General features: G+C 35.8%; 2 protein-coding genes across 6 annotated transcripts; one reads left to right on the plus strand and one right to left on the minus strand.

Moving 5' to 3' along the window:
- Positions 1–1937: 1937 nt before the first annotated feature.
- On the minus strand, positions 1938–6345 carry IntS2 (integrator complex subunit 2). The gene is made up of 7 exons (XM_076136076.1): positions 5860–6345; positions 5402–5775; positions 4981–5165; positions 4518–4866; positions 4370–4442; positions 3981–4164; positions 1938–3896 (listed from the first exon to the last, which is right to left on the minus strand). The coding sequence occupies exons 1-7, from the start codon at positions 6147–6149 to the stop codon at positions 1977–1979; spliced, it is 3375 nt and encodes a 1124-aa protein (XP_075992191.1). The 5' UTR covers positions 6150–6345; the 3' UTR covers positions 1938–1976.
- A 2369-nt stretch (positions 6346–8714) lies between these two features.
- Positions 8715–26366, plus strand: Ac3 (Adenylate cyclase 3). 5 transcript variants are annotated; one of them, XM_076136082.1, is made up of 21 exons: positions 8715–8822; positions 12608–13248; positions 13355–13504; positions 14150–14265; positions 14352–14463; positions 14562–14689; positions 14801–14959; positions 15229–15367; positions 17456–17557; positions 17851–17942; positions 19477–19732; positions 19986–20069; positions 20502–20606; positions 20746–20960; positions 21163–21238; positions 21364–21586; positions 21709–21791; positions 21874–21975; positions 22087–22335; positions 22498–22647; positions 23654–26366. In XM_076136082.1, the coding sequence occupies exons 2-21, from the start codon at positions 12706–12708 to the stop codon at positions 23777–23779; spliced, it is 3210 nt and encodes a 1069-aa protein (XP_075992197.1). In that variant the 5' UTR covers positions 8715–8822; positions 12608–12705; the 3' UTR covers positions 23780–26366. The 5 variants fall into 5 exon arrangements, with proteins under 5 accessions (XP_075992197.1, XP_075992192.1, XP_075992193.1 ...); XM_076136077.1 differs by having other exon boundaries at positions 8720–8868; XM_076136078.1 differs by lacking the exon at positions 8715–8822 and adding an exon at positions 8862–8993.
- The last annotated feature ends 357 nt before the right edge of the window (positions 26367–26723 follow it).

Consider the following 26723-nt stretch of genomic DNA (forward strand, 5'->3'; position numbering starts at 1 on the left):
CTTACTTTCACGCGTCTGGACATTTTCCGTATGCTAAGTCTGCACACCTATACTTGCAGGATATGCTACAATTAGAGAATTTCATAGATCCTGAAGTCTATAAAAAAATTTCAGAAGGATTCTTCACTGTGAGACGTTCAGACAAATTAAGCTGTGGCACTTCAACGGACATGGTAATTGAGCAGTCTATGATGAAAGCTATGAAGACAGATGGAGGTATTGCTCGAGGAAGAAGCACAAAACAGAGTGTCATAAGTAAATGGGTTTATAGTATGCATGCAATGAATACAGTTTGTGAAAAATTAGAAGATTTGGCTAATGTTAGGATGGATACGACCGAGCAGCATGTTGATGCAAGTGATTCACGAGTAAAAAAAGATGCTAAAGACTTACGAAAACTTTTGGAATGGTTCTCAATACATAATCCTTTTCCAGAGGTTTTGCATCGTTATATCTCAGAAGCGGTAGCTTTTAGGGAAAAAATTATTGATACCTTTTTTATAGGAAATTCCCTGATCTACAAATTATGTCTGGGGTAATTTTGCGATAAAACTTACCGTTTTCAAGAAAATCGCGAAAAACTCATTTTTTGGACCTTATTACCCCGCTAAAATTTTTTCCTTACATGGGATCGGTTGGGACTTTTAAGACAATGTTTATAATTATAATTTAAACAATTTTAAGAATTTTCAGCTTCCCCTGAATTTGTCGTGGGTCAAATGTCTAAATTGACCGGAGTAATAGTCGGACCGAAAAAGTAACAAAACCGACGTCAAAAAGCTAGTCTTACATGCTGTTGTTTCGATATTGATATTTTACTTGTTAACTACAAAATACGTTAAAATTACATTAGAGATTAGAATTATTTGTATGTTTATAATTGATTAATCATTATTTATTTGAGATATGTGTATATTTATAATTAAAAAAAAAAATATTTTATTTACAGCTTAACTATTCTGCAACTTCTGGAGCAATCTGTGATAAAAAAATATATATAAAATAAATAATTGTGATATAAAAACAATAAAAATATATTATGTTGAATAATTTGTAAGTATTAATGAGTAAATAATGCCTGTATGTTTAATTCGTAGAAACATACAATTAGTTGCGCTTTAATATTATGCCATAGGTCCATGTAAACTAAACCTTACGATTTTGTTACTTTCGGTTTTGCTACTGTCCCTCAAATATTTCTAAGGTTTTTATCGATTTTACGAAAAACTCTTCAACCTATGAAAAAATATGGGCTCTGGATCCAAACTTATTGATATTTAACGTTTTTTTAACAAGTTTCTGATGGGATCTGGAGCATTTCATGGTAATAGCATAAAAAATAATTGTCAATTTGGAACCCATGGTAACAAAACCGAGATAAAATTGATTGCATTTAATTTTAATATCATTATTTTCGCCTTGATAATTCGCCAGTAATTAAAAGATATTTTTGCTATCCAGAAAAAAATATTAAATTGCTGGAATTCGTGTTGTTTCATTTATATTCAATTTTAAGTTTAGTATCAAAACGGACACTTCCTACTTGCCTACCCCCAATTTTAAGCATTTTTCTCCTTTAATCTTAATGAACATGAAAAAAACCTATTTTTTTTACAAACTAGATACTATGATTATTTTAATTTCATCCAAAATAATATCCTAGAGCATCATTAAAATTTTGAATAAGAAATTCAAGTAGTGTGCCATTTTTTTGAAATTCCCCGTATACCTCCGTGCATCGAGAAGCACGTAAAGCCGTGGGTCAAACGCCTGACGTCTCACTGGTCATGTCGGTCATATGTTCACAGATATCCATCTAGCTATGAGACGAAATAGTTAGTTCTTGTTTATTGTACACAAATTAGAAGCCGAATATCGGCTAGAAGGATATTATCATTAAATAATTTATTCGGTTAAATAAAACGATATTCTTACTTATACATTATTTTAATATCTATCTAGTTTGATTGCAATATTTAGTACAGCTTATCATTTAGAAGTGCGTTGTCTACTATCTCAGACATCGTTAATTTTATGTCTCTGCATAAAACCTCAGCAACCAAGACTTTTGTCTCTGGTTGTGCTTCTGCGGGGACGTAAGCGCCTTCTCCTAATATACTAGTATCGTTCCAGCAGTGTCCGAGAGAAGCTTGCGATTCGCATATTCGTCCAAGTTGTAACAACAATGAAGTAATGTCTTCCAAAAGTGAAGGGAATGCCGTACAGATTCGTACGAGAGATTTCAAGACCGGTTGAAATAGTTCCAAACGCAAGTCACTTGGGAGCACCGATAATAACGTAGATAGTGTGTTAACACACAGCCTCGCTATAGACATGGCTTTCGGTAATGCATATTGTATGGATAAATGGGACACAAGATCGACGGCAAATATCTGTTTTTCGAGAGAAGCTTGACTGAGAAGTTCTGGTATAAAATCAAGACATATATGCATAGAGGGTATTCCTTGAACAGTAACAGGAAGAAGTTCTCGCGGATATCCTTGAAAATGTACCAGTTTAGCGAGGGATGGCTCCGAAATAAATATTTGATGAAGGAAAGAGCATATTATACTTCTAACTTCTCGCAAAGACCACATCAGTTCAGGTTTAGATTCGTCTTCTGGTGTCTCTAAACACGCTTCTAATAATATTTGAAGAGCAGCACTCTCCTGTGCGGCTACTAAGGCATTCTTTAATTCTTCTCTTTCGGCATCTGATGTAAGTTGACCACTTTTTTCAAGTAATGGTTTATCAAGTAAATGTCTACTGAGTTGACTTCTAGACGCAGCTAAACTCGCCTCTAAAATCCTTAAAATTATTTTCAGTATCGGTCCACATCTAAAAACACGTATATCGCATCGCAATACTTGAAGCGGATCTACTAAAACATTCTCTTGCGTAATAGTAACGTTTTTGGTAATGCCATTGATGTCCAATAATGCATTGATCGTCATAATCCACAGGCAGCGAGGTAGCACTGTGTTTAAGCGCAGCCAAACTTCATGATATAATTCTTGTATATGCCGAGGTACTTGATCACCAAGTACATTTTTAAAGTACTTCACAAATGTTTCAGCAAAAGGCCAAATATCAGTTGGGTTTTTATTGAGCATAGCTTTTAATATTTTTCCTGTTTTGTAAGGGTTTTCTTCAATAGTCTGTAAGGCCTCATTTATTGACGTATCCGAAAGGTTTACGTCGACTTGATGGCGATTAATATCTCCAAAGATTTGATCATCCATCCAGTCATCAACAAGTGATAACTGAGGGAAGTGAGTGGCTAACAGACGCAGTAAAGGGCTGAATAACCCTCCATAGCTCATTTGGTCCTTTTGAGCTTGGTGCAATAAATATTTTATTGGTAGTTCTGATAAAAAGGCTGCAGAATAACTTTTAACTTTCCTCCCGTTTGCGATAAGTGTAGCTGTATTTGATAGTCTCACATCCTCATATAATAAGAGGTAGTATATTAATAAAAGTTGCGACGCTAATGTTGGTTTTTCAATAGTTATGTCAATTGCTGATTCTCCATTGTCGACTTCCATTGGTGTAAATGGTTTAGTTTGTACATCAAAATTAGCTCCGAAAATGGAATTTCGGAAAACTTTTCTGATTTCTTCTTCCATTATGGGTTTATTTACATATTCGTTTGTACCCTTGTTGTTGATAACAAGAATAGAGTTGACATAAACTTCTACTAATGCTGGCATGACTGGATGTAGTGGTGCCGTACAGTTGCATATTTGGCGGTATATCCAATTTTTTATTGGGACTTTATGTTTAGAAAATGCTCGAGATTTTAACAGTTGATGTATGCAATGAACTGGTAAATAACCAGGAATATTGCTGTTCAAATTAACTGTGACTGGCACTTTTACAGCATGGGCTGTAACAACCTGCAAAATTTTAAAACAATAGTTTATTAATGTGGCTAACTACTGATGTGGTACTATTATTGAGCACAAAAATATCTTACTTACTTGTTCAGTAAATATTTCTTGTGTAAATGCCTGTTTTATTCTAGCCAGACCATTCGGGCGGACTGGCACTCGCATGCCCAGAGTGGCACATACAAGTTCACCCACAGCAGTGAGCTGTCCTGAGTGGAAGTGAATTGCTATTAGTAACAACATTTCGCCAAATGATGCCGTCACTCCTGAATTGCTGAAACAGTAAGATATATTTCTGTTAGATACCATTCATATAACTTAATTTTTCATGTAAATATTAATTTAAGCATTTCATTAATATATTTTCAAATATTCAATTGATTGCACATAGTGACACAAATATGTAATACATATATTATTCTTTAGTTAGTTAAAATGTAATACTGTATGAGAATAATTAATTTTAGACATCACAATACCTTTCAAAGTATGCTTCCTCCTTTACCAACCACTGCACCCATTCAATGGCTTTTTTTTCATGTTCAGGTGCAGCTAAAACAATTATATCATTATGAGAGATCAAGCAGTTTGTCTTAATTAAATATTTAATAATTAAAAGGTACTTACCCATCAGAGATGGACAAGCCAGTATCATACATAAGCTTAAAGAAACAAATCGAACTCCAGCCGGTGTAGGTGGTGGTTTCTGGGTAACGAGTCTCAACAAGCCAGCAACTTCATCATCTTGAAACTTAATCCCTGCAATGCCTCTAAGTGCACAATAAAGCCTCAAAAGTGCAGAGGCATCAACACCAGCAGTGGCTTCCTTCAATCTGTTAAGCAATTCTTGACGTAATTTAGTTAATGCTGCATGACCATCCCCTTTGCCCCTTTTGTGCGAGTTCCGCAAGAATGTCGCAAACCAAGCTCTGCTTGTTTGATCTGATCCAAGTATAAGCCCAGACATGAAAGAAACCTGTGAAAAGAAACAAGATACAAATTACAGTTTGCAATTAAATAAATATTAACTACTCTGTCTTAATATAAATGATTATGAGTTCATCTTCATATACACAAATGCTGGACTAACCAAATCATCTTGATGATGTGATAAAGTTAATGTGATCACCAACGAAGGTAACCGTGATGCTGATGCTGCTTTGGCTCTCACAGAAGCTGCCAGGTGAGGACAGGCAGCACAAAGAGTGGCAAGTGTCTTAGCTCTAATTCCACCTTCTTCACTCCTATCAGCATTCATCACTAGAGACTCAGCCACTGAAAAAAAAATCCAAACAAATCTGCACTGTCTGTACGTCAAGGTACTGTCGAATATCGAAAGTTTGACATTTAGAATGTAATGCTAAAATAGGTCCTACGACACCCATCAGTGGTTGATTAGATTTTCAACAAAATTTATCAATGACAAGCCGGTTGTCGGTATTTGATAGTAGTAGAGAATTGAGCTACTGATCATTTTAACTGACTTACTTCTACAATAACGAAATACATACCTTCTTGTAGTGTGTCAGGCATATTAGCAACCACCCATGATATTATGATGGGACCTTTATTGACATGAAGTAATACTTCAACAATATCACATATGTTCAGTAAGTTGGGTAATTCAGCCAGACTTATACAAATAACATCAGTAACCTCCTCTAGATAAACATCATTGTCAAATAGTTCTGATGGTTTTATAGTATATTCTGGGTTGCTGTGCTTGTTTTGGTTATATTCTACTAGCTGAGCCTGCATCTGTAGTAGTTCAGATAACACAAGACGAACACGCCGTGGTGAGTCAGACTGTTCAAAGTCATTTGTTATTCCATTGGAGACACTTTGAATGAGGAAAGTTTCTGTGCATTGTGATCCACTCTTTTGCCTGTAATAGGATAAAATTTGGCAGTTATATATGTCAGACTTCGACAAATTTTAATAACAGCTTATAAGATTGTTATTTTCCTACCTCATTTGTTGCTCCTTTTTAAGATCAGTTTCCAAAGTGTTAAATTCGATAGATAACAGTGATACGATAAAATTGACCAGGTCTATACCGGAGAGTATGATGAGAACATCCTTCTTAGCTTCAGCACAGTACTTGGTGACATCTAGTGGAGATATCAGTGCCATACGTACGAGACATGGTATTATAGGTCTTATTTCGTCCGGTGAGCATTTCATAAGCGTAGCAATATCTAAATCTTTAATAGCTTTAAAGATGTGAGGTTGTATCGGTTTCATAAACGTTGCATCCATGATTGATGACTTTTTTATGCACAGTTGTAGAAAACAACAACTAACGATGGTCTTGACCAAAATAGATTTACATCTTTCATTTAAACGAAAGTATAGTAATTTGCTAGTGTAGCTTTTTTAGTGTAATTAATAATGAAGTAGTTAAGTTTGTTAGCTTGATGCCTTGATGCAGATCTCAGATGACATGCAAGCAATTGACAAATAATATTGACAACTGACAGATTGACATAACAGACCTGTCGATTTGACAGATCTATCATCGGTCCTAAAACCAAAAGAACAGTATTTTGCTTTGTCTCCGGAAAATATACACAAAAGTTCTTTACATAAAAAAAAGTATTAGAGAGTATAATTATCTCCAAAATTACTGTACAAAAGCATCAGGAGCAGGTATAATTAATTTGTAATAAAATTTCATATAGAGCTTTTTTTGCGTTACAATGTATTTGACTAACAAACTAGCTCAATAATTCTACGTTTTCTCAGATTTTGGGCGTTAAGTAGGCACTGAGTACTACTAGCCTTACTATGTTTTCCCATCTTTCTTGTCAACTGATGTGCCCATGGCGCTTAAGTGCTAATGCAAAAAACAAGTAACCTGAGGCGCTTTATTATGCACATATTATATACCTACAGTTTACGGTAGCAGTTACCTACCAGCGATGTGCCAGTCCTAGAGAGTTTAACTGTTATCAGAGTATACCAACTAGGACACCTCCGCCTTGTGGCAAAGGCGTATACTTACCATTTTTTTTTTAAACTTACCTTTTTTTTGACCTAACAATCTGTATTCTTGTGAACCCATCGCATGAGTATTAGATACTCTAACTAAGCAGCCTTGCCTATAACACATAAATAGTTTTCATAATAAGAATCAAAGTCCCGTCTGTTATGTTATTATAAGTTATTCTTTACTAATTTCCCAAACGTTAATCTGCCACAAACTCGGAGCCCGGTCGAAGCTCCATGCTCGATATTTTTCTTGTTATATTTAACAGTCATTACCTTATTTGAGCCAAAAACTTTCGTAATTTACTTTATTTATCTATAAATTGGTGAAAACTGTAGCAAAATCCGCCCAGTAGTTTTGTAGTCCCACGAGCGATGCTCTTAGTAGATAGGTAGGTAGGTATAAAAACCATTTAACAACGAAGTACATTTTTAGCAAAGTCTATCGCTAAAAATGTACAAAATTACGCATTCACAAGGTAACTGCGCTGCCTCGCGTGAACCTTCGTAATTTTATAGCTATATTGCCGAGACTGTTGTGGACTGTTGGGAGCTAGACAAGTATTATGTTAGTTTCACACTAACGAAGCCCCAACGGGATTCTCAAGCTTTCTCGTTGTTGTCCACAAATATAAGACGCTTAATAGATAACTACCTACCTACGTCATTTCAAGCTAACAAATTCAGACCCGCTGAAATCATAACAAAATTGTTACATGTTATTACTCACTTAAAAAATTGTCGTTACATCGTAGAATATTAAGATTATATACCTAAGTATTTAGGATACGTAGGTAATTAGGTAGGTATAGTTCGGTACATGAATACCAAAAGACTTGAGTTTAAATCCTAAATTTATTACCAATAAATACTAAATATTATGATATTAGGGATTATAAATGCGAAATTGATTTTGAAGGAGTAAGGAGATAGATCCCAGGGTCATACATTATTTTTTTTTAACTTATACGAATGGAGCCGCATGAGTCAGCCAGCAAATACGAGACGACCATAATGATCTAAAATCAAGTTAAATTCGGCTCCCGTTTGTTGGAACGTATTTCATAAAACTAATTAGTAGTGGTTCTATATACTCTTGCATCTATCTACGTGCTTCCCGGGCTGTACTCTATTAGCCGGCCAAATTTTATCCAATTCAAGTTAGCCGTTTTCTTGTGGAGGAAGTTTATTATAAAATAGCATGGGCTGTTTTTTTTAATTAACAGAAGATTACTCAGAATCAGCATAATAAGATCAAAATAATTACCAGCTGATACCTAATAATTATTTTTTTATTAATAACTTAAGTAGGATTAATTACTACTAAGGCCAGTGCCTATATTTACATCGCGACGGTCGTTAGATTATGATAATAATTCGTGGGACATTTTAATAACGACTTTAACTAATCATGAATAAGAAGCCAAAATATTAACTTTTAGATTATCTATGGCTAAATGTACCTAATTAAATTAACAAAAAAGTCAGTAGGAAAAGTACCTCACTTCCTACTAGTATAATGGTAGCCTTTGGGCTTTGTTAAAATGGGGCCAAGACTAATAAACTGAGATTACTCAGTAAAATCATTTTTCGACACACGTAATAACAGTCCTGAAAATACACGTTTATGCATGAAAATCTTCAATAATTCCGCAAAATTTGGGTATTCGTTAGAAAGGAATAATAAAACAGCCACTGAAATGTTAACAAAATACACAGTGTGGAATCAATGTGTAGTGAAACGGGCTGGCGCGGCCGGGTGTCGTGGGGCGGCTCGGGCGGCGCGGCGGGCGGCGGCGCGGTGGGCGGCGGCCGCTGCTGGCGCGGCAGTCGCACGCGGGCACGTGCGCGCACCGCCTTCGCGCCGCCCGAGCCGCCCGCACTACCACCCGCGCCCTGTGAAACCGTCACGCTCAATATTTCGGGACTATTTCACTTCAATCAGTAATATTCCGCATAAAACGTTCAAGTTCTTGTTTACAACATTACGGTATTACGCACGGATTTCTAATATCGACGATCTCCTTTCATGGTTTAAATATTTATGGGTCAATAGTAAGACTTACTGAGATTGCTTACATCATCGGCACTGTAATTTAGGCGGGAAATATATAAGTATATATCATATTAATAAATGAAGTAGCTCGTAATCGTTATCGTAAATCGACGATGAAAAAATTATGGAATGTTGTTTTTCATGATATTGTGGTTTTACAGTATACTGGGTCAAGTACTTGACGAATATTATATTAACACTAAGATTTGCCCTAGTATCATTGTGCTACAATTTATTGTAAACGTTGCTATATATTTGCCTTTGTTTGCTGACTTTTGCAGATAAAATGTCTCTATATGAATTATTGTGGTCTTCTAAATGTGAGCAAGAATATAGATAGTACTTGGTCTCGGTATGTCACTATCATTAACATGTAATTAGCTTAATTATCTAATAAGGTACTTAGTCGATATACATATAGTATGTCATCGTTACACCTCATTAACCCCTAATTGAAAATGAGTTCAGAATATGGTCAATATTAGAGTGATACTTACATAGTACCTAGTAGTAAGTTTAATTACCTACCCTGATTGGTTCGATACTTATCTACCTACTTAATAAAATTCATCTTTCAATAGGTTTTACAAATAAGTGACAAATTAACTAAATACGTACTTCAGAAGTAGGTAGTAGAGCTAATATTACAGTAAAAAAACGTAGTCTAAAGTGGTTTTTACATTAAGTACCTATTCCAATGCTGCCCTAAATGATCGTAGAATATGCTTGACTTTTCTACGCGAACGTACCCACTCAGTGCGTGGGTTTTTAGTAGCTGGAATTATTTAAGACCATGGTAATTCAGATTGCGAAGGTTTCCAAAGAGAGCAAAGTGCCTCTTAGTAGTTTATTGACAGCTGACTATTGAGATAAAGTGATGTGTAATGTGCGCGGAAATCGCTCAAGTGCGTATGCCACTAAGCGGCCATTCATTCAGCTGACTGCACTTTACGTTGCTTGACTTTAATATTCAGCTGTGTGTTCTGTTGAGAGACATCTCAACTTGGAGCCTGCAATAAATTTATAAGTTGGTCTATTTCTAAATTAGGTATTTACTTGTATTCGGCATATGCTTCTGCTTTGAACGAGGGTTAAAAATTAAATTCATTGTTGGGTATTGCGAACGTACATTTTTACCTTTGTTTGTATTTTTATTTATTCCTTAGGTAGATGACACAGGACTTAGGAAATTCGCAAATAATACTACTTTAGAACCGTATTTTCTAATAGATACAGATAGATAGATACATGATACCTTGAACCATTCACTACCCACATCCACCATCGTACTATTTCGCGTAAACTACGAGTAGGTATGTGATTAATATGTCAGATTATATTTAAAAATACAATTCTCATCAAATATTTCTACCTATCTCAATCAAGTAATATCTACATGAACAAATAGATAATAAAAAAAATATTTTCAACCGTCGGGTCGTGTAAGCAAAAGTCAGATACATTTACTTATATTTTTATACATTAGATTATCCCTGTTCTATAAAGGTAAGTGGGTTATCTTTTGGTACAAACGGAAATCCGTATTTCAGAAACGGTTATCAGAAAAAATGCCATTGTTTGCAAAATAAGCGAGGGTCTGTGTAACTTTATATTTCAGTAACTGTGTGATTTAATGTAGACATTATTACATGTTCCTCATGCCGCTACGGGTAATGATAACATCATCCTAATAATATTTATACTAGTCTTTAGGTTGGTATTTAGAAAGGGGTAGAAGGGGATAACCCTTGTTTGAAATGAGTGAAGGAGCACGTACCCTACTGCCATTTTGCATATTTTCATGATTGCTCCTTCAGAGCAATTACGCCTATTATGTATAATATGATTAAGTCATTCGTGGAGGATCGTTTTCATTTAAATGTACCAACCTACCTATTGTATAATCTATGTATTTCGAAAATGTATAAGAGTTCTACGACTTTCATTAACAACAGGGCATTTCTGTTTTTTGTAATAATCCTAAATTAAACTGTGAGTAACTTATTTAAGTACAATGATGTTAAATTAATGCACGTTTAAATTTTTGTACATATATGTAACGCGTGTCTAACTGCCACGTAAATGTTTGGCAATGAGCAGTAGGTATAAGTGAAACAAATAACTTGTGACTTAAGTTTCACGGTCACATTACTTATCCATCGTAACGATTGTCAATATTGAAATTAGTGTGGACAAAACCACGAGTACGTTGTGTATGTCAGTGTACAGTACGTCTTTAGACGGCCCAGTTAATGAATGGATATCGGAACAATGTTTCAGCGTGTAATTTATTCATTACACAGGCGTCCTCGATCAAGCCGTCTTGCTAACGGAAAGTCTCCGCCTGATGATCTCTCTCACGTTTATGAGACATGTAGGTATCGTATACATATCGTTAAAGTTTACACTTTTGCATTATGATTATGTCATCATTTCTTCTTCAGATTGCACTTTGTAATCCAAAAACTGGAAATTCCTTTTTGAAAACCGAGGTAAACCGGTCCAAGGAAAACTCGTTTTCACTTACCAACCCTTTACTATTTGTAACTTCTATTAAGTGCCAACTTACATAATTATTTGGCAACTTATAATATAAAGTGATGTGGTCGTTATGTTTTTGCATCAAGTCTGGAATGAACCCCCTGTAGGTAGTGTATAGAGAACATAGAGTATTTCTTTAAAATGTTTTGGCATTTTTATTTCTGGTGTACATAGATTGAGGCTGGTTTCTAACTGCCCCTGACCGTAACAATCAATATCAAAGTTTGTAATAATCATACATGCAGGCGTTGTTGTCATATATTTCTTTATCACTCAGCGCTCAAATCGACGCGTATGAAGTCGTAAATATAAAAAAACAAGTAATGGCTTGCCACAAAGTGACATATTATTATGTATAACATGCGATTAAAATGTTATAGGATACTTTAACTCCAGCGTTCATCTAAATAAACATTTTTTCTCGATGGACTCATTAAAACCGTCGTAAACATATTGCAATCGCCGCGTTTGACGCGATGACATGTTTCATAGATTGATTGATGATTTCATAGATTACTAATAACGGAGTAGATTCAACAAAATTAACGTCCCTTGTTCAATACCATAAGTACCTTTATGACAGAAACTCAAATGACTTCGTGTGACACGTACATTTTTGCAACAAGTAAAAACAATGAAAAATTTAAACCAACCTTCCTGCGTTATATATTTAGTGTCTTAATATATTCTAGTGAACGGTCTCCTAAAAAACCTTTTACTTACAAAGTTTACCTATGTATATGCAATACGACAGTTTTATCGCAATAGGCTCGCCTCTTTAATATGAGAACAATAGTTTATGCGGCGGGACTTAGCTAGGCGTGTCACCCCAGCCAGTACGTCATATTTAAAACATACCTATAATATAATCTCACTACAAGTTCATCTTGAATGTTTATTTTAATAGCTCATCGTTAAGCCCGGTTGCTTCAGTAGTTCATGCTACTTAATCTTTCATCAATATATGTAGGTACATCACTCTGTGTTCACGTAGGTATGTGTACCTTCTTACTAAGTTTAATAGGGGTCACCATTTATACACAATTAGAAATATTAATTGTATAAACAACATTCTATGATTTTCTCAATTATATAATATCATTAAACAATAGTCATTCTCTAACAATTTCAGTTGTTATTGAAATCCGTGAAAACAATAATGACAATAATGGAGAGCAATGTTAACCAAGTACGGTTTGAATTAAATATTATGAGTGATCACTAAAAGCAATGGAGAAACTAATGCAAGCGGTGGGTAACAAATGTGCATGTCGGATATGTATAGTACCGCCATGGGGATTCACAGACATAGGAGAAGAAAAGTTATACTCAGCGTACACCCAGCAACAGAGGCAAAAAGCAGTTCCTCATTTGCTCGCAATCGGTATGCTACTGCAAGCGTTCGCCATCGTCGTCCCGGGGGAGCGGGATCTGCTCTTTGCTTACGTCTCCGTCATGGTGGCGTCGTTTGCAAACCTGACATTGGGCGTAGTCTACACATACGTCCGAGCTGCACGCCCCATCCTGAACCATGTCGCATGGCTGGTGTTATGGATTCAGCTGCTAGTGAGCGGATCTCGGCGACTCGGAGACTCCTACAACGAGTTGCTTGGTTGGGCAGTAGTACTGCAGTATTTCACCCTAGCTACACTGCCGCTGCATTATTTGTTGTTGATCCTGTATAGCACGTTATCATTTTGTGCTTACCTGCAAGTCCAATATTACAACGCATGTTCGTCTGAAAGTCGGCTACCCGCAGATTTTTATCTTCAGGTATGACTTAAGAAAATTTTAACGACTTATTTTTTAAAATAATTCAATGAATGAGACGTTTAATAAAATCATAAGGAAGTCTAATACAAGCCTAATGCTTTGACAGCAAGTTGCAAACGGAGCTCTACTCCTTGGCGCTACATTGTTGGGTGGAACTGCATACGCAATAAATGAAAAACAACAACGCAGCTCATTTCAAGAGACAAAAAGAAGCTTACGTGACAAACTCACGATCGAACAACAAAGTAAAGAGCAGGTAAAATTGATCTATCAATGTTTGTGATAGTTTTCGTAATACATAAAACAACTACGTCTCGTTTCTGAATTAAGTATTTATTATTTGTGTATTATATGATGTGTCTGTAATAAATAGCAGTACAAATAAAAGTTAGTTCGTTCATTTCGCTACAACTCGAGAATAGTCAGACAGATTTTTCTCATTTTACATTTTAATATTTTTAGAAATCCAGGAAAAGTAACGATGATAGAATAACTACCTAAATAAATCAATTACACTCGAGCGGCGCTGCGGGAATAAGCTAGTTAAAGATAAAATTATCTTGATATACTGCTTGCTCGTTTCGTGATCAATATAGAAACATTGTTATGCCCCTAATTAAATGAAAATACTTACAGTAAGTTGAACAATTCAATATGAAGATTCCCACTTAGCGCTGACGGTATAAGTACACTTTACCTGTGTATTTTGAATGCTAGATGTAATGATCTCACCGAGATATATTTGACGGGGACGACTGACACACCACCTGGCTTGAAACGGTGTTGAGATTACACAAGAGCATTCGTGCCTTTTAGCAGCGGTTTACGACACCTACAAATAGAAGTGATCATCGCAATTTTTGGATCAGCCTTATTGAATATTGTATCGCATTATTTGTAGGAGAGACTGCTGCTGTCAGTACTACCGGAACATGTCGCTGTTCAGATGCGGAAAGATCTCGGACTCATTGACACTCAGTTTAAGAAAATATACATGTCTCGCCATGAAAACGTTAGGTATGCCAATATTACACAGTTTATCATAATAGCGTAAGAATAATTGTGACAATAACAACTATTAATATACGACTTGTTCATCACAGTATTCTGTATGCCGACATCGTAGGCTTCACGGCTATTTCCTCAACGTATTCAGCGCAAGATCTCGTTGCAATATTGAATGAGCTATTTGCTCGTTTCGATCGTCTCGCTGAGGTAAAGAAAATTAAATTTATTATAACGTCTACGAGCCTCGTCTACCGTAAATTAATATTCGACTCGCGCCTCCTGTAAATTGTTATTTTATTTTTTAGAAATACCAGCAACTTCGCATTAAGATTCTTGGAGATTGTTATTATTGTATCAGCGGCGCACCTGTAGAACGTCCAGATCATGCTGTTCTCTGTGTGCACATGGGTCTCTCTATGGTCAAAGCTATCAAGTTAGTATTTACATTAGATTGCAATTAACACTAGTAATTTCTTTTACTACTATATTTTAACAAAATTTAATGTAGTAAGTTTTTATACCGATTAGCATCATTATTTAACAGATACGTACAACAGACTACAAACTCGCCCGTGGACATGCGAGTGGGTATCCACACGGGAGCCGTACTCGCGGGTGTACTGGGTCAAAGACAATGGCAATTCGATGTTTATTCGAGGGATGTCGAACTTGCCAATAAGATGGAAAGCAGTGGGATGGCAGGGTAAGGAAGCTCATAAAGAACTTATTGTGTGTTTTGCTTGAACGACTACATGACATGACCTAAATTTACGTGCGAGAGTTTTAATGGACGTTCCGATGAGATGTTTGCAAGAGTCGTTTGTATCGTAACTACCAAGAGTTCCGGTTGTACTAACTACTTCATGAAGAGGGCTCGTTTATACGAAGATGTTTTGAAAGATTTATTTATTCATCTTTGTAGCCGTTTCTTTTTATGTATGTACGTTCTATTTATAAGCATTTTGTTTACAGACGCGTACATGTTTCTGAAGTAACCCTGAGTTTTCTAAATAACGAGTTTGAGGTGGAACCAGCGCACGGTGAACGCCGTGAAGAAATGTTACGACAAGCGGGAATCAAAACATACTTTATATCTCGAGTTCTTAAACCCGTGAGTACTACGTTTGTAATGAGTAAGATAACAAGTTAATGGTAAGATATAAATCCACTGTTTATATCAAAACAATACATTTAATTCAAATTAATATCTCGGTAATATTTTTTTATGTGCGGTCGTATATTTTATCAGTTTAGGTGTGTTTCTTTTACGTTTCCATTAGTGCCTTGTGTGTGATGGTTATAGTACAAACAAATGTACAGTATCAAGATAAACTATAAAAGTTTACTCGCCTCGATTTAGAATGTAACGTTTATACGGTACTGATGACCTAATCAGATGGTATTAAAATAATAACCGTACTTATATATCACTCAAAGACTTAGTATTTATTTCTTTTGTAAATAGTGAGTTTTCATTTGATCGGTTCTGTAAAGCTCGTTATAATATTGAAGAGTCTGAAAGATAGTAGATACTGAATTTATATCGATATGGAGAGATTGTTGAACTAAAGTGCTGACAAACAAGAATGCCAGGTCAGCGCATTGGAAGGTATAATGATATACTCGTGGACTTAATAGTGTAGACTGTATTGTATTCGATTTATAGAACGAAAATGTGAATATACGAATATCCATACTATCTTAACAGCTAAACAGATAAATATTTTCGTAATACGTTGCAACATATAAAAATGACACCGTACTACTTTTTCTAATTGATAGCTTTTGTTCTTTAATAAAAAAAGTAACTGAAAAGTGTTTGGTATGAAGAAAATTGGAGCTTGTAGCTTTTAACGTTCATTAAATATCCGTTTTCACACCAACGTAATAGTTAACTTTTTGTAAACCGGTACTTTAATTTTGGCTGTTATAGTAGGCGTATCTTCTTTTGCAGAAAGTAAAAATATTGCTTTCTCTTAGTAAACAAAAAATGCTTCTTGGTAAAAAATGCTCAAATTATATAATTTTACAGTGTATTATTGTGTTGTTGAATATATTTTTTACGTAACACGTCATGGGACTAGGTTTGATATTTATAGCAATGGCCAATGATATACATATGAAACAAATCAGAGTTACTGGAAAGTTCTAAATAAGCAATCAAATGATGCCTTATTGAATAAATACGAACAGCATAATCAAAAGTTATTGAACTCGTAATATGTTTGAACATAACCAAACTTCGGATGAAACAACTTCTTAACGGCAGCAGTTAAAGTTAGGAAGTTGTCTTAACTAGGCATACTTCAGAGTTAAGACGGGAGAACAACCATACCTACTTATTTCTGTACATTATTAATATCTGTAATGGCTCAATAGTGTACTAGAAATTGAATGTTAATACACATTCAATATCACGTTTGTGTGTACTCAGTACGTAGGTATCTATTTTGGAGACTCAATCAATATTTAATATTGATAAAATATTTGGTTTCAAGTCTTTAAAAAGGTGGGCCAAGGACAAGAGTATACATATTTTACATGCGTATATCTATCTTCAAGTTAAGACATAGTGTTCCATTTAATTTTAATCATGGATTTGGATAAATTAAACTAAAATGTTAAAAGTACCCCACTTGTACTTGTACCTACCTACCTATTTTTAGCTATGAGACTGACCTGCTGGATCACAATATGATAACTAACAAGTGCTGGTTAGCTCTCCCAATGGCACTCCTTATACAGGCAGTCTAATTTTCGTGAGTCGTGACCCATTTTTGTTATTCTGAAATCTATTATTAATAAAAAGTTTCAAACAAAGTTTTGTAAGTATTCCCCGACCTTTAGACCGACATTTCATAGTAATTAACATTAATCAATAATAGAGGAAAATTTTATGAAACCATAATTACTGGACCTTTTTTTTGATAAAAAATATAAAGAAACTCAAAAAAAAATGGAATATTGACTTTTTAAGTGTAATGTAGAAATGCTTTGTACCTACTATCTAAAATTAGATATAAACTTGTCAGCAACAGATTGTATTTAACAGTTCTCCTTAAAAAGCTCTCAGTGATTTATGATCACTAACTCGCTGGCTTATTTATAATGGATTTTGTGTTTGGAGGAAAACATAATTTATTACTGTAATGGTCATGTTGTAATAAGATAATATTTAGTGTGTCCCTGTGTGGTGTAGTGGTCGGGAGGCGAGGAGAAGTGTGCAGCCGAGGGCGAGGCCGCGGAGGGTGGCGACGCCGCCGACACGCTCTCCGACCTCCGCGACGACGACGAGGACTCGGTGAGTGCACTACTGCGCTTCCCCCCGCCCCGCCCCGAGCCTCCACTCCTCACACCCCTCGCGCGCCACCAGCCTAAATAAATAGGACACTAGGGCACTAGGCGGCCCGAGCTAGATAGTTCCTAGTTTAGCTGACGTAGGCTAAAATAATCTCACCCGAATCGATTGTTCATTATTTACATATCGTTCGGACATTTGACTGTTGACGCTGTATACTTGTACGCCAATCATGAGCTCTCATATTGATTTTCCGCTTGTCAATTACATAGACTTGCTTCGTAAATTATTCGTAGGTTCTGTCGCCACAAGACGAGAGCAAGGACAACGGAGAACAGAAAATACTTAGCATGTTACAAGAAGAACTCGTCAATAGAGACGATGACAAGTAAGTTCACGGGAGACGATCATTTACTATTTTATGTGAATTATATTCTTATGTAAACATTTGTTGGTTTTTTTAAGTTGATTAGGATAAATTAAGATGTTTTTACACTTCCTTTTGTGCTGAATAGGTATGTAGGCATAGACATCGAGTCACTTGAAATATAGTAAATATTAAACTTTTGATTTGTTTGATATGATGATTAAAAAATAGTATTAAATTACTAGCAGAATCGTGTAAACATTAATATAGAAGAATAGCCAAATGACATTGAAATCACTTTAAAATAATATTTACGTTGTATGTGCAATTGCATTGCGATTAACAGAAGATGCGACATCTAATACTAGTCCAAATTGTGTTCACGGACTATGCGGGTGCCGGGCGTGTGTTCACCAGCACTACAATAGACTGGCCAACTTCCGATTGCCATTTAATAGAGATTACGAGATTCTATTTTGCTTTGTGTTCAGTAAGGCTCGAGTCCTCTTACGATATCCCAGTCGGTAGCATCTGCAGATTAGAAAATAGTAGGTAGAGTTATTCATCTACATATACTTACGAAACTTTTAATATTTAAAAGTATATTCCAATAACATATAAATAACCTTTTAGGATATCGGTGCAATGTAGTATGAATGTGCAACTGTTTATCTGTTTGTTTCATTGGCCTAAATATCGTAACAAACTATTTGATCGTGCATATTTGCATTATTGACATTATATTCAGTTCCATTTTACATTTTCGCTGGAATGTGAAGAACAAAACCATCTCGACATAGAGCATAATTGAGAGAGCGGTTTGACGACTAGCATGCTCGTTTCTAGAATTTGCTCGTTGACCTAAATAGATTATGTGTCACAATCATTGTATTTGCACCCTTAGTTCCGTTGCGAAGTTTCATCGTTATGTTTCTCGCATAAACTTGACTGTTATCGACTTCTAAGTTTGTTACAAGTAGAAGCGTTAATATACCAACTAGGTATATACAATTATTATTATATCACTGAATTTATTGTAAGTGGGTTTGACGAAGTCTGCTCCCTTTGTAAAAACAAAATATGAAACGACTAGTATAGCGCAATGGTGTGAAATTCCGATGCACACCTTGAAATCAAGTGAAGATCGATCCGTCCAGATACAGCGTACCTATATTGCAAATACAATGTGCTATTTTGGGTACATCTAATGAAACCGTGTCAATAAACACATATACCATTCTATTCTTCAGTAACATAGAGGCATACGGTTTTTACGTGATGCTTTTTAGGGTCTCGTAAATCAATCCAAAACTTTCGTAATCACACTGTATATCTGAATGTTTACAGTATAATATACGACAGTAGTTGTTCTAATTAATGGCTTACGGTGATAAATGTTATAGCAGAGGCATGTTTGTTGTATAGTGTATCTGAAACTGTAACTGTCTACCTACAATATTGTAAAATATTATGTAATTACGGTAGTAGATGTTTTAGATGTTGGTTAATTGTAGGGTAATGGTATTAACAAATTCATTGTATGTTATTATACTAGGGAACTAGCAGACGCGACAACTCTATGCTTGTCGTTCAAAGCGTCTGGTGCAGAAGAGGTGTACGAGCGTCGCAACGATCCGTGTCCGCTGGCTGTGGCTGCGCCGCCTTTGATCTTACTGCCAACGGTGATGGTACTGACAAAGTTCGCAGTACCGCACACGTGGTCACTGCACGCTGTCTACCTCGCTCTCGTGCTAGAGACCGGCCTAATCAACGTGGTGTATTACACTTGCTACCGATATTCACAGTATAAGGCAAGTATTTAGTATGTAGAGTCATAAGCAGTAGATAATAGTAATTTACACTAGAGCTTACTGTCTGAGAAAAAATCGACCTATTGCCTTATACGGGACAATAAATTCCTATATTTTCTACCCGATTATATACTAATGAATAGAATCTGGTACCCTTTATAAGAACATATTTAACCTTCAGAAATATCATCCTTGCGATTATAAATTAGATTGTAATTTAAAAAATATAAGGAAATAATAATAAATTTTACAGAAAAAAACCGTGAGCCCTTACTGGAAATTGACCTGCGGAATGTTCAACATTGCTATGTTCGTGTCAGCGAATCTTGCGCCATTGGTAAGACTTATATTCAACCTTTCGCTAAGAATGTATCACAGTATACTTCCAGTCAATTCGAACTCGATTTTTTTGGATGACTTCTTCCATCATTTATCTTCATTTTCTAAACCGCCATCGGTTTGAAGCATCTGATTAAATTATATTAGGTCGGGGAAAAAGTCTTTTCGCATTATAGTATGTATGAACTTGTAATAAAATCTCTTTGGCTTCAAGAATCACAAATGAGTACACGATACACTAGGTTTCTTTTAGTGAGCTCGTGAGGTACCCAAATATCGAGCATTTTTGGGTAGAGAAAAGATTTTATTACAAGTTCATACATACTATAATGCGAAAAAACTTTTTCCCCGACCTAATATAATTTTATCAAAGCAACATTCTGCTAAATGTTGAGGTTGGGTAAAACTGAATAATTATATGAATGCGCAGGTTATCTGCGGTAACTTCGAGACGATGCTGGAGGACGGGCTGCGAGACGACGCCATTCAGCACGAGGGCGCGCGTCGCTGCATACATCCTTCTTACTACTACCATGTATTGTATCTTTCCATTTCTGTGAATCTGTACTAAGCATATTACTAAACATATGGTAAAATATTACATATCGAGAAACATCGACATTTTTTTCACACTTTTGTAGTTGTAAGATATTAAGAATTGATTCGTTAAACAGATCGGGGCTGCGGCGGCTTGCGGTGCATTGTGGGTGTCGCCGCTGAACGCAGGTGTCCGCAGCTTCCTGCTGCTGTTCCTGGCCGCCATGCACGCCGTGCCTGCCATTATGCACCCGGCATTACTTGTGGCTCGTCCCAGCCTCGACAGAGACCCTTACTTGAAGCCCTACAATGCAACCACCGATTGCATCACTGAGGAACTCTTTAATATTTTGTAAGTCACTTATCGGAGTCCCAATGTGCATAACGGCTTAAACTCCTTTGCTTAGACCTGAGTTTACTACGTAGACCAGTTTGGGTTAGGGCGTTGTATCCCTTATATATATATGATATAATTGCATAGAATTCTCGACTATGCAAGGTTTTCCCACGATATTTTTTTTACCGTTATGTTAAATCATAACTTCTTTCCTCAGATCCCGTATTCACTGCGGTCGCAACATAGTCATGCTGTTTTTCATAGTGATCGCGTTAATAATTTTCAACAGATACGTAAGTACGCAAAGATTTATTAGACAAAGAAACCGAACTTTTATGAACGGGTTTTATATATGAAATGTTGCAAGCTTAGCGAATTAAAATTAAGATAGGAGATGTTGACTATTCGCCTGTATCAGGTGGAGTCTCTGGAGCGCGCCAGGCACTCGCGCGGCGAGCGCATGCGCGTGCAGGCGGAGCAGGCGGGTGACCTGCGGCGCCGCAACCAGGCGCTCGTGCACAACGTGCTGCCGCCGCACGTCGCCAGGCACTTCATGGGCGCGCGCCACCACCACCGCGACCTCTACAGTCAGAGCTACGCTGAAGTTGGAGTGCTTTTTGCTTCAATGCCCAATTTTTCAGGTAAACAGATTTTCAAACAGTTGAAAAACTACTATGAGTGCTTGTGGCATATTTCCTTACTTTCGTTATACACACTTTGCATACTAGCTATGGCAATAACGCGCAATTTTAAATAATTACAGAGTTCTACTCGGAAGAGACGGTTAATAACCAAGGCCTAGAATGTTTACGGTTTCTCAACGAAGTTATATCAGACTTTGATTTGGTGCGTAGTTATCTTGACATAATATGACTATAACGTAATGCATGTCAACAAAAGTATCTTAACTATTTTTGGATTCTTTTAGTTGCTGGAGGATGCGAAGTTTAGTAAGGACATCATTAAAATAAAAACGATCAGTTCTACGTACATGGCTGCCTCGGGCCTTAATCCTACGCGACAAATGCAGGTGCGTAAACTATTGTTCACAATTAGGCTTAATCTGTCTTTTTCTAGACAACATACTCCGTAGCGCATATACTACGTTACTACACGTGTTAATAGTCGATATATTGTTCAGCCATCTGATGGAGTATTGGTACGATGGGCGCACTTGGCTTGCCTCGTGGAATTCGCTCTAGAGCTACAACGCGTGCTGGCGGCTATCAACGAGCAGTCTTTCAACCACTTTGTGCTGCGCATGGGTGTCAACCACGGACCCATCACCGCTGGTGTGATCGGCGCCAGGAAACCTCACTATGACATATGGGGCAACACTGTCAATGTCGCTTCAAGAATGGAGAGCACTGGCAAGGCCGGCTGTATACAAGTTAGTATACCTACTTAATTATGATCGCAGCAATTTTTTATGTTTTAAGTTTTAGGATTCGTTTAGATTAAAATATTTTTTATATACCTGTAACTAATTGTATATCTGGAAAAAGTTTTCCAAGTAAACGTGAAATTATAGTTTTTTTTTCATTTATCGCAGGTCACAGAGGAGACTTGCGAGATCTTACAGAGTTTCGGCTACTACTTCGAGCAGCGCGGCCTGGTGGCAGTCAAGGGCAAGGGCCAGCTCATGACCTACTACCTGCAGGGCAAGCGAGACACGCCCGTTGGACCCAACGACAAACATACCGTCAGTAACACTCTATATTATTCTCATCTTATCTCCCTGGTAGTAATACTTTGTATCCTTACCTTTCTGGTTGTTAACTATTAACTTAACCTATAAGTGTTATTTAGCTGCTGAATTGTGAACCCTTCATATTTGTGAACAATGAATGATATTATGTCTGCACGTGTGCAGAAATAGGTACGCCTTTTTTCGTGTTTTTTTATAGCAATTTATGTCAAATGTGAGAAACCGCGACACAAGCTGAAGACCGGACCAGAAAATGGAATATAAAGGAGGAAAATATGAAACAAATGCTCTTATATGTTGGGCATTGAAGCAGATTGAGGAGTATAGCGCGACGCGGCGGACAGTCTACCCGGACAGGCCGACCTGCCGAAAGTCGCCCTGCACGGACAGGCCGCCCGCCTCGTCGCGCATTACAACATTTACTACGAAGAAACAATACCCTACGATTACCTACATTTTACTTCTATGACAATGAAGAGCGAAGTATGCATAAGTACTTATATTTATTTGTATTATTGAATCTTATTGAGGTAAGTATTTTGGTTGTAAACTTTATCAGAATTGTGTGTGAGACGATGTTAAAAGCCGTTCAGTTCCACAGTGATATTGGCTATTTCGATTTTTATACACTTTCGTTATGCTCCACCTTTGAGTGAAAATGAAAAATATTTAATTGTTACCTTCAATCTTCAATAAACTTACGATATGGCGCTTAGTTTACATAACACTTTTTAATTAGTAAGAAAAGAATTTGTAAACCATTGAGTTTACAAATACGTTCAGTCCCGAGTGTACAAAATATAAAGGTATCTTATATGCGCCACATTTCCTGAACATGAAACTGTAAAGTTACTGCGATGATCTCTACAATTTATATTAATCTTATGTGCCGTTAACAACTACAATGTTTTTTTCAACGTGTCGTTCCTAACGGGCAATTGAAATAAGATATGGTATTCATATTTTGTTCTAATGAATGTACTTACATGTCATTTTGCAGGTGGAGGCGCCCCCTGCCGGCCCCGGTGACGCACTACTGGCCAACGGCGAGGCCGGCGCTGAAGTACAGGACCCCTTGCGTGCAACCGACGTCGCAGAGGCCGACCGCCCGCTCCTACAGCCCTGAACACTGCCACTCCATTCCAAACTACACACGTGAACCTCAAATTCATTTCCTCTTACCCTTATTTTATAACATTGACATAACACCAAAAAGTTTTAGACGTATTTATGTATTATTGTGGAAATATATTTAAGTGTTAGCTTATTCATTCGCGTTTTAAGATTAGGCCGTTGTATGTTACAGCTATTCTTTATCTGATACGATGCTATTGTAACGAGTTTTTATATGTCTACTTGTATACTTTTCTATGCAGGTTATACTGGCATTTAAGCAGGACTTATAACAATCTCAAATAAAGTCTAATTTCATATAAAGTTATCATTACTGAGCTTTCATGCCATGTAACTTACCTTATTGTGTATGTCCAGCATATCTGACGAATTTTGGGTTATGTCACTGTTGCAAATAAACAGATATAATGGAAAACATGACAATCTACACGCAAACATTATAATAGTACTTAACAAAGCATAGCAAACAAATACACACCGGTATAGCAACTTATGGATGGTAATAAACTATAGAGTCACAGTAAAACGATTTCCTTAGTATTTATTTCATTGGGAAATCAGTACAAATTATTAAGGTGCGGTACTGTCACCTGTTTAAAAGTGTCTTTCTTAGCTTTTCATGTCGCAAAAATAATCGAAACGGTTGAAAATAATACAAAGCATAAAATGTTAGCACTATTACAGTAATTTATAATTTTAGTAGATATGTTAGATTAGGTTGATTAGTTGAATTTTAAAGTATAACTGTAAGTAGTATACTGAACTTCATCATAATGTATGTAGAGAGTACACAAAGTGCACTCCTAATAACTTTAAATTTTATCAACTTGATTTAGGACATATGTTTTGGTTTGGTCTGTCGCCATTTTGCCATACGTCTATTTATCTATTTTATTCTATGACGATGGTAATGTATAAGCGAGTGTTGTCTAATCGTTACGATGTAAGTTGTCAATACTTATTACCTATGCTTGTGACCTATATAATCCTTCCTATGTATTTAATTTTGTTGATGTGCATGTAGTTAACCTAACCTATCCGTTACAAAAATGTTATTTTCTCAACATAAAAGCAATAATATATTTTTATTTAATTGAAGTAACATAATTTACTTAAATGTCGTTGGACAAACGCGCGAATATTATTATTACGTTCAAGTGAACTCAACACCTTTAGCAATAAACAAATCTTTTAATATTCTAATATAAAAGGTGATATTTTAAAAATATTTTTGAATCACTTGTATCAAATTCTTTTGGTATTTACGATAATATTCATACATATTATAAGAGCCGACCTTGTAAAAAGATCAGGGTAAAGTTAAGTTTAGGAATAAGACAAACAGCCTTATTCCTACATTTTATGACGGATAGCAATAATCGACTTAATTTTAATTTGTATTTATTAATTGTATAAGGAAAATTTTCACACTTTCACGAACTCTAGGTATTTCTTCTAGCTATGTAGTAGCGTTTAAAGTAGTAAATCATGTGTACCATAAATTATGTTTGTGCTATGACGAAAGATATTATTTTTTAAAACATTCGTACAAGAGTTGGACAATTTACCATTTAAATGTATAGGATTTACGTGTTATTGATATCAAATGAAGTATTTTATAAAAAGTACATCATGAATCACGTAATATGTCATGCATTACGAGTTTCACATTTGTTTCACACTCGTTTAAATCTAAATGTTAGAATAAGTTCAAATGTATTCTTAACATTTGTAATTTTTTGCCACCAATATTAAGTGTAACTCTAAGATGTTAAATCTATACAAAATATAAAACAAAATAAAAAATGACCAGTCAGTTTCTATAACATCACAAGTTTTCATTGAGAGCTATACATACTAAATGTCTCACTTCGCAGGTATTTTTCCCTAGTGTCCACAAATGAACGAAACCTTAACTACTCCTAGTAGAATGATATCTCTTAACGCTTGTAATGAAACATGGTTACTGTTGTAATTCGACAGACAGCATTTATTAATTCGTAACACGAAATAGACGTACCGTACATTATATAGACGCATCTTGAATTTTCATGTATTTAAGTAGCTATATTGTGATATTTGATTGTTAGGAATTTAGATTTTAGCATCAGTGTTGCTTAAATCTCTATATAGACGAATGCGTGTTCGGCAGTGTGTAATCAAATAAGTGTAGATCATAATGTACTACGTAGGTACATAGACGTATAATCATCACTAAACTGTGCTTTCATAATTCGCCTAGAGTATCTTGTTAGCCTAAGTATTTATAGTGTACTTTTGTATTAGATCATAAATTCTATTAGAACATAAACATAGATTTCATCTTCGGAGTAGTTAGATCTAATTAAATGTATCGCGTACATTACAATGTAGGTATCTCAGTGGTGATATTATTACTGTAATTCGTATTTAGGTGTACGTAGAAAGATGATTTTATTTTCTTTCTCTCTAGTGATATTACCTACTTCCTGTGATTTGTGACTATTAATAATTTTATACATGTTCTAGCTCAAACTAAATCTGGAGGTTGAACTTCTCTTGGCTATAATTTTATTAAATAAAGCAATATCTATAATGTGTTTACTTATTTTACTGTGTATTTCTATCTACTTGACCTTTATATTTAACACAAGTATTTAATGTGTAAATTATATAATTATAGTTATATAAGGTACCTACTCCAGGTGTGGGTTATCCTTATCATTTATGTAGATGATAAAATGGCTCGTAGAAATAATATTTTGTCCAGTTGAATTACATAATGTATTCTAGAAACTTAAACATTCCTTCACATAGTGAGCTCCTTCAAATTTAATATCTAAGACACAAAACTTCGTCATCAAAAAGTGTACTTTGATCGTTCGTATTACGTCTTGTGTGTGGTTTTTTACTGTAATACAGGTATAGGGGTCAGACTAACAGGTTTACATTCTTTT

The sequence above is a fragment of the Anticarsia gemmatalis genome, chromosome 3 (assembly GCF_050436995.1).
Source record: "Anticarsia gemmatalis isolate Benzon Research Colony breed Stoneville strain chromosome 3, ilAntGemm2 primary, whole genome shotgun sequence".
In the NCBI taxonomy this organism is placed as follows: Eukaryota; Metazoa; Arthropoda; class Insecta; order Lepidoptera; family Erebidae; genus Anticarsia; species Anticarsia gemmatalis.